The sequence below is a fragment of the Neodiprion pinetum genome, chromosome 4 (genome assembly GCF_021155775.2).
Source record: "Neodiprion pinetum isolate iyNeoPine1 chromosome 4, iyNeoPine1.2, whole genome shotgun sequence".
Taxonomy (NCBI): Eukaryota; Metazoa; Arthropoda; class Insecta; order Hymenoptera; family Diprionidae; genus Neodiprion; species Neodiprion pinetum.
This window is the reverse complement of record NC_060235.2, coordinates 24,861,438-24,875,405: the sequence shown is the minus strand read 5'-3', so window position 1 is coordinate 24,875,405 and position 13,968 is coordinate 24,861,438. Positions and strand designations below refer to the sequence as shown.

The window sequence follows — 13,968 nt, the reverse complement described above, 5'->3', positions numbered from 1 at the left end:
AATCGATAAGAACGTTTGAAGGACGTTCGGTTGAGACCCATGTTCACACCGTTGCGTACCACTACTTTACAGTTGTACCAACGGAAAATTATTGTAAATTTATCGTATTCTCAGATTCAAATATCTGGGCGCACTTTGTCTATATTATGTTTGCAAAATAAAATTATCTGTGATTAATTTGCATCTTTTTCAGGTGTATAATTGTATGTCATGTTGACTATGTTTCTCCCTGATTCCTAAAAACCAAAGAAGCTTTACATAAATCACGGACGAAAAAAAAATAAAATACAAATGCGGTTTTGTTTTATTCGTACCGGATGTTAATAAGTATTTAATTTACTGTTCTAGATTTTTAATCTGAAAATTTAATGTCCAATTAGAAACGATTTTCATCGGGTTTACTCATAAAAATCACACTTGCTGCGACGAATGCGTTGCATACCGTATCCATTCTATGTTAATCATATACACGCGAAGTATAAACTGCTTACCTGTAGCTAAATACCGTGTCTTATCGTCCTAATCATACGATTAAAAAATATGTTGATCATTAATACGTTATGACTAGTTGACGTAAAATTATTATACTCCAGATATAACTGACGACAAGAGGTATTTATAATAATAACTATATATATGGCCGTGGAATAGTGGGAACCCCCCGCGTATACAGGAGAAAAATCACTCGTCAAGTCTTCTTACACTTAGCTAAGTTCAGACCCCCCCCCCCCCCCCCTGTCTCAAAGCGTTCTGAAGTTGCTCTGAGTGATTGCAAACGCTATAAATAGCCGGGCTGTAATGCACAGAGTGTCCTGTAACTCCCGTAGAAATACCACGGTAAACGGAATAGATATTGACCACGTATTTGTTAAATTCGCAACTTTTTTTGCATAAAGTATACTTAGAAAGAAATGACATTAATTTCCTCATTCGATCGAATTATTTTTTTACTGATCAGATCAGTTTGATTTCTTTTATTTGAAAAACTATTTTTCACTAATTGAGTGAAATAATATTTTCACTTGCCATTTCGAAATATCTGTTTGTTGTTGAAACTTAATATCAGTACAATATTGATGAATAAGATATTTAGTAACGTCATAAAAAAGCGTCCCAGTGGGATCGTGGCGAACAATCTTCTGAATAATAATCGACCGAATATATTAGATTCTTTTAGGATCTTAACTCAATCTATAATGAAATACTGATATCTGACTTTTCAACTTACCAACCTCCTATAAATTTAATGTGTTTTCTAGGGCATTAATCACAGCTATTATCGCACTTCAAAAAAATGTGGTGGACGTTTGAAATTTCAATAGCGTAGCATCGTAGAAACGGATAATCTATTACGTTGCATGAGTATACATAAATACTTTTATCAGTTTGATATAAAGCATGTTATCAGTTTAATTCGTTCTAAAAAAATGAACATATGGCTCTGAGCTGTAACAAAAATTCTAATCTTTCTTATAATCGATATGAAATTTTGGCAAAGCCAAGTGTTTGATAAATATTGAATGTAAATAATAGAATCGAAAATTCTAATAAGCCACAATTGATAATATACGTGATATATGTATAAACTGAATTCAATTTTTACCCCAATCTTCAGATACTTACAATATTGCTTAAACGCTTTAGGGAGGCAACTAATATATATGTATAGTGACGTTTTTATTTTACATTGGAGGAACATTATAAATATACGCGTATAAATGTTGCCGTGAATATATAGAAATCAGAAAGTAACATTTTTATAACCATTCAAGCACGGTTTTGAAGTGTGCAATAGTTGTAGTTTTGTAGGGAATATAATTTACATGAATCCCACACTGAAAATTTACCTCCCATCGGCGTACCATGCTATCCATGATGGATATGCAATACTTGATCTATTAGACAGCCATTTCAACCGAAATGAAATACAATAGAGTTCTATTACAGATCCGAATGTCCGCTTGCTATACACGTAGTAGAACTCTACTAGATATCCACACCGATCTCTAATCTACACGCTATGATTATGTTGGTATGATTATGATATGATTATGTCGAATAATGCTTAATAAAGCAAGTATACTTCCATATTATGACATAGTGAATCCAGCTACACGTGCGTATTAATTATCATTAATCGACATAATCATACCAACATAATCATAGCGTGTAGGCCTATTATAATCTCCATTAGAGACCTCATAGATTTCGTGAAAAAGACATTTATCTTTAGAATGGACGTCCTTTCTACCCATTATTAATGTACACCGCCATCTTACCCACACGGAACATTTACTTCTGTATGGACCTCTAATGGTCGAGTGTTACGTGTGGAAATCATATCATGTTTCGCTCAGTTTTTCCTCACCATTATGTTACATGTAAATCAGATGTCACATAATATTTTTGAACATGTCTGAAATTTATGAAAATTGTAAAACCGGTGTAATTAATGTAGTCAACTGTTCATCGACGTAGAAGAAACGTGTTTTATAACAACGCCTTTGACGCAATCCGCGAAACTGCCATAAGGTTTAGTATAAGCGCTAATGGGTAGTTCATTGGATCAGACAGATGATACAAACCAGGATCGTCGTGGCTAGTCTTGGGGGCACCGAGGTCAGGGCGCATGTAGACAGGGGATGACCGCAAAGCGGCGTTGTATCCCCTGGACCCTGGTCGCAGACGGACTCCTTACGGGGCTCGACATGACGAGGATGACAATTAACGGTGGGCTATGCTGATGACGTGGCTTTAATCGTCGTAAGCGACCACTTTTCTTCCATGAAAAGTAATATGCAGAAGGCACTTGACTCTGTATAAAATTGGTGCACATCTCATCGTCAATCGCTCAGGATCAATCCTAAAAAACCGATGTGGTACTTTTTACCAGGAAACGCAGCCTCGTGCTGGGGCACATCGAAATCTTTGGGTCGGGATTGATCCTCTCTACAGAGGTATGCTACCTGGAAGTCATCCTTGACAATAAACTTACGCGGATGGCCCATATCGACTGCCAGATACAGATGCCCACGGCCATTTACTGGCCCTACAAAAGGATGTCCCAAACCTGGGGGCTATATCCAAGGGTGGTTTGATAGCAGAGTACAGCCATTATACTACCCCAGATGACCTCTTCCTCACTCGTATCGTGGCCTGCTATGGGGCAAGGTCACACTCCACATAGAAAAATGACATCAATTTTACGAAATCGGAATAGTAAATTCTTAGAATTCATGCGATTCGTTTATTTTTGCGTCAAATGAAAATATATTGGAGTGCCATGGTTTTGTTCAGAATTGTGTATAGAATGGGGTTGTGAAAATAATCGTTAAAAAATTATTTTCAACTGGTATTCGATGTGTAAGATTTTACCAATCAAAAAGTAATTTGTAATAAAGTTGTTAGATATTAAAATTCGTAAAAAATAATCCCAACTTCTGTTACGGAGTTTTAATGTAAAAAATATTAAAATTAAAATAAAATGGTTGATATATTAGCTTCGAATTTGCTCAGATCAATTTCTATATTACATAATAGAGAGGTTGTTTCAGTCGGGTTCGGTATCATCGATACGAACAATCCCGCAGCAAATTTTTTAAATGTTTTTTCAGTTTGCCGAACTTTTGAATCAGACGTCCGGCCGATTCATCTTTAAGAGAACCAGCAAGCGAAATTCTACACTCATCACATATGTTTGCTATTATAGAAGGGTGCTGATTTTCCTGCATATGATTTTAACTACGAAATATGTCTCACATCAAAAGTTAGTTCTGGTTTTTTCTTCATCGTCGACGTAATTATTATTTTCGAACAAACCAATTCTTTGTAAAACTCGAGGCTAAACTCCTATGTGCAGTTGTAAGGAATACACTGTGGAATGCGTACAGAAATCGGTCAATCATGATATTACAAACGTACATAGAGGTTTGACGAAAATTGATTTTGAAATAACAATTTTTACAACGACGAAGAAATTATCCAGAAATTATTTATTATATGGGATATCATTTCGAACTCAAAATCATGCACAGCTCGCACGTCGCACGTGCGCGTCGCGCTGATATCTTGATAAGACTGAGCGCCGGCCGCGCTGGCCGAAACAGAATGGGGGGGGGGGGGGGGGCGAAATACCGCAGCGAAATACCGCCGAAGGCGCGCGCCCGACCGGCGATCAGGGCCCGATTCAACGCTCTTCTAAAAGCAAATTGGTAGATAAGAGATGGAAAGTGAAAGATGAAGTTACGTAAGAACTACACAAATTTATAATGAAACTGCAGAAAAACTATTCATTCACTCCGATGTGTGTGGTATGATTTATTTTTGTATAATACTCAGTGTATAATATTGTGTGGTACATGTTGATTCTACAGTTCTATTTTCGGTTTTAATAATATGATGTCAATTCACATGAGTTACACGTGGAACGGGATCGGCAATTTACTCACTATTTTAAGGTAGTAAAATAGTCCCCATTGTTATCTTCAAATTCGTCAAACGATCATAAAAATCGGAGGATCCTGCAGTGTGTACCAAAATTTGTATATTTATCACATTACGTTCTTACATTACCCAAAAGATAAAATCCCTGTCTTTCCGATTGATCAATTACAAGTTCCAACGGTGTGAAGCCTGTTTTTTCAAGGATTTATATACTCATTTATAGTATTTCCAATCAATCGTATTGAAATTTTGACCACTTCAAGGCGTACCAAAATTGATTAAATTACGCTGAACACTGATTGATTAGTCGTAAATTACGAACTATTTCTCATCGTCATTGCTTACAAAGTTCTCGAATTTCTTTTAATTTATTCACTTTGCAAAACTCGCCTAATACTCCTTGTTTCATTCGACTGCACTGTCGGCTGTTAGTTTTTTGGCAAATTCAGCGCGTGCGAAAAGTATTTGCAAAATGTGTAGATACCCATTTTTATTTAAACTATATTAGAACGTCTCACTAGCCACATAATCAATTAGCTGGTATAGCACTATTCAGCGATAAGATTAATGTAAGATTACGCATCAGGTTCATCAATTATTAGTCACTTCAAATTATCTTCGCTACGTGTTTAGTAATTTTATACATATATATATATTACAGATATTTCAAGAAGAGGTGCAAGTTTCTTCTCTTTACTGAATGTCCCTCAAATCTATTACGTTCAACCTGAAGTTACGAATTGGTTTCTGTACTCTCAATGAATAAAACTTTTGAATTAAGGGGGAAAGCCACTGCGACGGCCGAAAAAATAACCGATGCTTAAGAATTTTTTTCACAGACTTAACCAATTAATAACGGAATTGAATTATTGGTATTTTATTACGTGTATATTAAACTTGTTTTATGTAAATTTTTATTGAATTATATTTAAAATTAACAAAGATATGGGTCTTAACTTAACGACTAATAGAAAAAATTTCCCCTCCCCATCGTGGCATTGATATCTCGGCAAAAGGTGGTTTTGGTTAATTTTAAATATTTTTTAATAATAATTTATATAAAATAAGTTTAATATACACGTAGTAAAACACCATCAATTCGATCCCTTTATTAATTAGATATCCCTCTGCAAAAAATTCTTAAAAATCGGTAATTTTTTCGGCCATCACAGTGGCTTTCCCCCTTAAAAGAAATTATGAAACTGCAGCAAAAAAAAAAAAACATACAAGATCCAAAAATTTTGGAAGCTTACGGAAACGACGAGTTTTCGGACATTGGATTCTTTTTACTGTGTTTTCGACGTCATTTAACTTTTATATTGTAGAGCGGCGAACTAAATCTATAATAAATGGTAGAAGGAGTTTAAAAAATTTAGGATTTTTTTAAAAACGTCCTAAGGTATATTGTACGGAAGCACGTTCTATATGATCTATATTTCTACAGTACACAAATATCTAGTCGAAAATTGGTTTCCTAACACTATTCAGACTTCATTTAACATTCATTAATATTAGTTTTCTTATAAGAATAATGATACGAGCTGCAATACGATTCTAAGTAGGCCCTTTAATTCCTTTCTTAAATTGTAATACTATCAATATACGTGTCTAAATATATTTTTCATGACATGAAATTAACGTATCTTAGACGGTAACTACCTACATTCTTATTTAATCTAATTTGACACACACTTTTCGTATACAGTCTTAACACCGAATGACATATCTACATATATGCTTTGTATTAAACCGTCACAAACTAGAAAATAGCTTTCGACAATTCTTCATACATGTAGAGTTTTCGTACGTTGTATAAAATCACTTTTCTTGTTCCCCCTACGCTACTTCACCTACTAAATTGGCTTAATCCTACACATAGACAAAATACTGTATTATATATCTTCGACTACCTACATACCTATGTGTGTAAATTTCATTTCAAACATGATGACTAGAATACTAACTTACACTGCATTCACGATCTCATTATATTTTATGCAATGAAATTTCTTGATCATAAACTTGAATTCCCCTTACAGGCACGATCATGTGGTACTCTGCATTTCAAACATAGGTGTCGCACTTTAAGGAAGCTGATTGACAAAAAATTGACACTATTTAATTATTTTATTAGGACATGGCCGCGCATTGAGTACTTATTGAATTGTTACATCCGTGCGATATGTAAGCTCTTGATTTTAAATTCAGTATGTTTTATTTTGCATTTTTGAGGAAATCATTGCATATAGCTTACGAACATATTAATTTGATAAAGCTTTGGTGTGTAACTACCTCATAATAGAATTAATGAAAAGTATCTAATTTTAACTTAACAGACGCCTTGAACAAATCATATGAAATGGTGGACATTCTGAACACAATAATATACACTGGTGATATCTAGATTTAAATGCCTGAAATTGACATAAATCACGGTCATCAAATCATCTCTACGATGTCCAATCTTACAAATTTGCGTTACACCTATTTTATAATAAAACGAATATTTAAATATCAAAAAAATATGGTCATGCCTAAACAATAATCCTTATGAAATGATTGTTATAGTTTTCCATACTAATTTTTGAATTGTATACTCAAAGGATATCAACTTGTATCTCATTTTATATTATTTACTATAACGAAATAAGAACAAGCTGGAGGAAAAACTTTGCAATGATGCGACAGATAGTTAGCACCACATAATTTGAAAGTAGAATATTTATGGTTACTAGACGTATGTGGGTAGTCAAATTCGTCAGGTCAGGTAACCCAACAGATTTGGAATTGTTTTATCCAGTGTCTTGACAAAATAATTAAATAGTATCACGCTGCTAGAATTACGGGTATATATTCATTCAAGTTCAATGTTCGATTCAGATACCCGAGTATGCTGGATGCCCGCCCAGTCCTGATGGTTACGTATGTAAAATACTTCAAGATGTGATACCGCTATTAGAAGAGTTGCATTCTCATTGACTCCTCATTACACCCATTCTTCGAACTTGCTCTCCGAGGTTCATCTCATTAAATCTGCTGCTCTTTGCCGATCTCGATGAACTTCTCGTGGATGCATTCGTTTCCGATGAGAAAAACAATTTCCAGAGCTTGCAAATGCTTTCGGACAATACGGACATTGGTAAGGCCTAGCACCAGTGTGTTGATTTATGTGGAACTTCAGGTCTTGATTTCTCTTGAACGTTTTGTCACATAACGGGCAAGCATGGGGTCTCAGATCCGAATGAGTTATACTGTGCGCACGCAGTGTAGAATTTGTTGGATATACTCTGCCACAAACATTGCACGGAAATTGAATACCTCCGTGATACTCTTTGTGACGGAATAAATTGGACTGTGTTTTGAAACTGAAAAAGAAAGTTGATAAGTATCGAGCAAGCGAAAAATTTTCTGAAGGACACACTAAATGTGGTTATTAGAGTGCTTATTACAGGAACATCATGTGTCATATAGTAATGATGATAACAAATATTAGAAAACGTCCTTAAGAACCAAGAATATTTTCACAACTATTCACTAGATTTGTTTACTCGACTTTGATTATTAACTATTGATTGCTTTTATCACCAGATAATAATATTTTATAAGCTTAAGAATGTTATCAAACTGATATTGACAAGGCAAAGTTGGTGACATCAATTATACTATTATTTTTAATAGTCATCGGTCATCTCCAGTGAATTATATAATATGAAAATTCCAAGGTAGTTGAAATAAATGGGCGTGATGGTCATTGTTAAATTAAACAAATGAATACTAAAATCTTTCAAATGGCATAACCGGATAACTGTATACAAATTTTTCCCGCTCTAATCTTATCCTTATTCAAGTATATTGTGTGCTCAAACATCAGTACGCTCTAAGTCAATCTTTAAGTTGAAATATTGATTCATTCAAGAGATATCGTTGAAATACAAAGAGTGGAAAAAAAAAAATTCTTAAATGTTACTCGACCGATTTTTTCCACCCAAATCGAAATTAAGGGTCTCTGTATGCTGGCTAATGACTGTGTGAAAAATAATTTATTCAAGATCGAATTCTAGTATTGCGTAACCTCTCCTTGTAAGATACGAAAAAAGTCTGAGACTTGAAACAAACACCTGTACTCACATTCTGCCACATATATCACAGCCGTACTTCCCTTTAGGCCTATGCGTTTCCAAATGCACTTTCAAATTTCCTTTTGTTGATATCCGTTTGCTACAAATTGGGCATATGAAATTTCCAGTCGAATTGTTATCCGAACTTGTATGTAGCACTCCATTTGTAGAAAACACTTGTTGTGACCTCAGTATAGGTTTCCCGTCAAATCTATGATCCCTGGGTAAGTGTGACCACAAGTGGTTTTGCAGTCCAATTTGAGATATAAAAGATCGAGCGCATATTGTACATTCGTAAGGTTTTATGCTGTTGTTCAATACATCTTCGTCAGTCTCCATTAATTCAAATGGCTTAGTGTCGTAACAGGGTGGTTCTTGTTTTATCTCAATATTCCTAAAAGCATAAAAAAAAAAGAATTAGTGCTGAAAATTGTTCCTTGCCAATGGCAGATTTGAAAACAGATGTCAAAAAATCTACATCGGTACAAACTGTTACGAACAAACTTTGGAAGAAAGGAAAAATACTTTGTCTAAAAACCCATTGTTTTAGAATTTAGAAAATTAAAATTCATAATTTCAATTCAAGAAGCTTGCCTTTATATAATATGTATAGTAAATTATTCACAGCTAAGCTTATCTATACATGCATATCATTATTAATGCACTAACTTGTGCGTAACTGACGGCGGCTCAGGTGATGACGTTCTAGACTCTTTGTCTTCATTATCCGATACATCAGATACATCGGACCCAGATTGTTCCAATGCGCATTGCAAAAATAACATGGGATCAACTTTGACTTCCATTTCTTCCATACTTTGAGTATGCTCGCTGTCTTCATGGGATAACAGAGAAACTGACTCTAGTGGTTCGCCTTCAGCCAATATTTCTATAGCACCCTAAGTAATGACAAATACTAGCCATAAAGAAAATTTCTAAGCAGTCAAAAAAGTATAAATTAATTCGTAATAATTGCCGGGTATGTAATTAGACCTGGTGATATAATTAGTAACTCATAAATGTTTCGTAATTGATGTATAAAAAAAATTGATGGAATACTTAAAGCACTGAATTACTTCTGGCGGACGCACTTGAGTAAGGATTGAATGCAGCAATCCTCGATCTTCCAGCCTTCTGGTTGCCTCTGGATTATTCCTGATTTTCCCATCTGCCATTTCATCCGCTTCCTTCACATTCTCCATTATTTCTGATAGTTGTAATCTTAGCTTTTCCTGGGCTCGATGTGCCATTGTTGCAAACCGATGAATGCCATCCAATCTTTTCGTACATGTCGAACAAACGATTTGTGGCAACTTATCATCGGAGGATACCTTGAATAAAAATTTGATATAGGTACATTATTTATTAAAAAGAATATATTGATGTGGAGTGTTTAATTTCATCATTATTATGTACAATTTACTTCTGTTCCTAATATTAAATGTCTGATGAAATTGATGTAAATGGATATGTACTCAAACAGGACATGTATTGAGATTTTGAATAATATATTTAAAATGTTTAGACTTTTTATAATTCAGATATGTAATTTGTTGTGATGATTGATTGGATTTTTTAATAGGACAGAACAAATTATCGTTAAAAAAAGTCACTGTTCTAATTATTCTTCAAGTATTACTCATTTCAAATGAGTCCACGACATAATTTATTGTATAATTTGTGAAACTCGCTCGTATAAAATAGCGAAAACATGCGATACACACGTATTTCGAAGTCTATAGTACATTTCGTAATGATCCTCAATGTCGGCATTATAATTATTGCTAATATTTTAGAGGCGCGCTTATATACATATGTATAACGCTCATGCAATACAGTCCTCATAGTTAATCAATAAAATGCTAATTTTTTTAACATTTCCATACGACACGGGGAAATGGTTCCCCGATAATTTATCGTAACCTAGAATTTTTTGGGAATTTTTCAGTAAACGACCGCAGGGACTGGCGTATTTATCTCATAATTCGTCATTACATAAATAAATCCGAATGCCATCGATGTTATATCGTACAAACTCAGTATTTCATCTTGATGCAAAGTGCTTCAGACGCCGAATCAGTAAATTATACTGCTATCGTTTATTCGTCAAAATATTTTGACTAGCATTCTATAATTTTCGCGACGGGATCTTATTTTTTCACTTCAGCAAACTTTGATCGAGTGACTTACGAGAAACTAAAAATATTTATGCATCTCATTAGATTCAGGTTATTTCTGGAGCAAAGAGAGAAACAAGCAAATGAACTTCATATCCATAAAATTATATTTCACGCATACGCTCTGATACGCTCTATGGTCGTGTAACTAAATAACGTTTTCTACCATTCTTGACAGCAAGCATCAGGTGGAGGAAATTTGACTCACCAACACGTATAAATATTTGCGTATTTTTGCTTGCAGATAGTGTCGTCTGCTTTCTTCAGAAAAAATATACACCCCTTCATCCTTCGAAACGTTGTTTGCACAGATTCTACACTGTTCGCATTCTCTGTCTCGATCAAAATCGCGGCCAGCCGTGCCCATTTCAAAAACAAAATAAAATAATAATAATAATTATTATTATTATTATCGTATATACAAAATAAAATACTAATACATTAATAATAGTAACGCAAAGATTATTCCGGACAGGGCAACGGTCTGTTCATTTATATTGATAACTTATACATTTTACTTATTTCTTTGAATTTTTCGTTTCCTTTAAAATTTATCCCCCTTTATTGCTTTCTCTACGGACTTGTCAGAAGCTCATCTTTATGACGAACCAGCGTCTGAGAGGGTTGATTATTGTAACGATCTTTTTTACTTATGAGCCCTAGGATTGGTGAGATTACTCTGACACCGCCGACGCTTTAAAAACGACGTCGGCGCCGGGCGTCGGCGTCTCCCCCGAAACGAGTGCTCAATACAAAATATATAATAGCATTCGTCGATTTTAAAAACATATGTATACATGAACGATTGTTTTATTTATAGATAGGGTACTGTCGGCTCCGATAAATTCAGAGAGCCTGGAAAAGGCCTTTTAAATATGCAGAGGCGGTAGCTTTCGTCGACATCGGGATAAAAAAAAACATGAATCCCATTATCTTCAACTGTATGTACGTTCTAAGTGAAAAATAAAATATACATATTGGAATCCAACGCTTAATTGGTCGGCCATTTTGCCCGGTACTCAACCTTTTACCGTTGCCATATATCTTCAATTTTACAATGAAAACTCAGATAATTCTTCTAAAACTGATCATAAAAATTCGTTGTTCCGGAATCACGAAATTGTTTGACAGATTAGAGGTTCGCATGCCATGTTTTAATCAAGTGCAATATTTAAAATTAGAATTACGAAACCAATCTTTCCCGCCTTTTATAAAGTAGGTATAGTTGCATTGGGCTTACTTGTAGCATCGACTCATCGACATATAGTAAAGTTATATAAAGACTACCCACTGACCTTATGGACTTTGGAGCGTTGCTAAGGGGAGCTGAAGAGCCGTAGGAAATTATAGTATTCTGCTATGCCGACTCCAATCACGTTCGACCCGCACATTCCAATCACAGAAATCGTGAATGTAACTGAACCGCGCGCTCCCCATTCTCTTCCATTAGAAGAGCGGATAGAGAGAGATAGTTCCTTGCCCTTGTTATACCTTATTGGACGGGACTAGACCAACACAGACGGGGATACCATCAGGCTATCTTTCTTCGCCATGTTAGCAGCCATGGACATAGCTACAGCCGACCCTCGGAACTACTCTCTCCATAGAGACCGTGCGCGAAATTTACGACAGCACCAAATCGACCGTATTTGTCCCAACCGACAGGCATTTCTTCCTCTCTACGCCAACAACCCAGCCATACATAAGCCTCCGTGGCTATTCCATGGCACGAAATTAACACCTCGTTTCGAATCGCCCTGTCGCATAGGGCCAGTAAAGAGCGCTTGCTATTTGCCTTAAGTGAAGCTGGGGACTTTTCTATATGCACCGAGCTTATTGTCCGTGGCGTCGTTCTTTGCGATGCACAAAAGCAGAGTAAAAAAATATTCGAAAAGCGAAGCCCTGCTATTGCCGTCCTCAAGCCTGATTTTATACAGCATGACCAACGTTCACGAGTTAAGCTCTAGTTTTTTCAGTCTCCGTGCAGTTATATTGTATACCATATTTCAATTATTCCAACGGATATCTTTGGCTGAAGCCAGAAGTTAGATACGAATATCTATTGCGAAAATGTAGTTAGACGCATGGTCATCAGTAGTAGAGTCAGCCTTTTTGGTTTAGGTCGCCAAGCACCATTGATTTTCACTGTATGTAGCAGATGCTCTGAAAATGATCTAAATTATTCTTACCTTTTGAGATCGCTAATTTTCAATTACAGAGACCAATTATGATTAACTATGAATGACTGAATATACTAAATATAATATACAAATCTTGGAAATATGAAACTCAATTTCCGTTCGTTGAAACGAATTAGGATCTTGATTGAGATTTCATAGTGGGATTTCACGAAACATTTGATCGGGAAGAAAAAACACACCCAACGGTACCGAAAATAAATGATATCTGCCCTTAAAATGTAATAAATTCTCATGTAACTTCTCTATCCTGCTCATTTAAAGTGAACTTTCAAAATATGCAGTACCAATTTATAAAAATTCAAACAATTATTCGGCTCAATGTCTGATAATGAAATGCAAGACTTTCGAAATACATCATTAACAAAGAAACAGATATGTTAAAGTATATAAATGACGTACAAAATACACATACTCCAAAGACAGTGGAAAAGAAAAGTCTTTTACGACAATCCAATGCGAATAACTAAATACTGTACTTGCAAGAAATGTCCCAAAATTTAATAGCATTTGAACAGGAAGGCAAATATAGTTGAAGATTATAATCATCCTTACAAAATTACTTGCAATCATGTCAAGGCCACAACGCTGCGGTTTTGTCTCATTATTGTATAGCATCGGAGATAGACCTCTTGGTTTATGGTCTAAGCATATTTCACTGGATGGAAGGATTCGTCGAGTCGAAGACCAGATATTAAATCATGATAAAGTTATTGAAATAATGGGACCACACCAAACTCCTGTACCAACAAATATAACCTGTCCCGCCAATCCAATGGATGTCCTGAACATTAGATTGCCAATTTTTGTTCTTGTTGTTAAAAACTTGGAGCTAATGTTTAAACTCGAATTGCAGGTTGGTGAAACGAAATGGTTTCTCAGTTACTGACGACAGTACTGTGATACAAAGTTAATTTAATAATAATTATTTGCAAATTTTTATTGGAGTCAATTCTTCAACTATATACTTATATTTATTACTGGTAATATTGTTCGATATACTCTAGCTCATAGACAAGGCGAGGCATCGTC

General features: G+C 35.1%; 1 protein-coding gene across 7 annotated transcripts; it reads right to left on the bottom strand.

The window, feature by feature from the left end:
• Positions 1-4,302: 4,302 nt before the first annotated feature.
• Positions 4,303-12,901, bottom strand: LOC124217978 (zinc finger protein 625). 7 transcript variants are annotated; one of them, XR_006882954.2, is made up of 6 exons: positions 10,947-11,649; positions 9,638-9,892; positions 9,231-9,460; positions 8,572-8,955; positions 7,394-7,808; positions 4,303-6,536 (listed from the first exon to the last, which is right to left on the bottom strand). XR_006882954.2 is itself a non-coding variant. In XM_046624241.2 (6 exons), exons 3-6 carry the CDS (start codon positions 9,809-9,811, stop codon positions 7,463-7,465), a joined length of 1,134 nt encoding a protein of 377 aa, XP_046480197.1. In that variant the 5' UTR covers positions 9,812-9,892; positions 10,947-11,070; positions 12,034-12,901; the 3' UTR covers positions 4,303-7,462. The 7 variants fall into 7 exon arrangements, 6 of the variants coding, with proteins under 6 accessions (XP_046480197.1, XP_068991864.1, XP_046480194.1 ...); XM_046624241.2 differs by adding an exon at positions 12,034-12,901 and having other exon boundaries at positions 4,303-7,808; positions 10,947-11,070; XM_069135763.1 differs by lacking the exon at positions 10,947-11,649 and adding an exon at positions 12,034-12,901 and having other exon boundaries at positions 4,303-7,808.
• Positions 12,902-13,968: the final 1,067 nt, after the last annotated feature.

Bases quoted from the DNA above. Each gene is read 5' to 3' on its own strand.
- LOC124217978 (XM_046624238.2), bottom strand. From the start codon at position 11,105: ATGGGCACGGCTGGCCGCGATTTTGATCGAGACAGAGAATGCGAACAG. The intron at 8,956-9,230 runs GTTAGTGCATTA...TTATGCTTTTAG, and splicing joins CCGCCGTCAGTTACGCACAA to GAATATTGAGATAAAACAAG. The intron at 7,809-8,571 runs GTGAGTACAGGT...TTTCTTTTTCAG, and splicing joins TGTGATATATGTGGCAGAAT to TTTCAAAACACAGTCCAATT.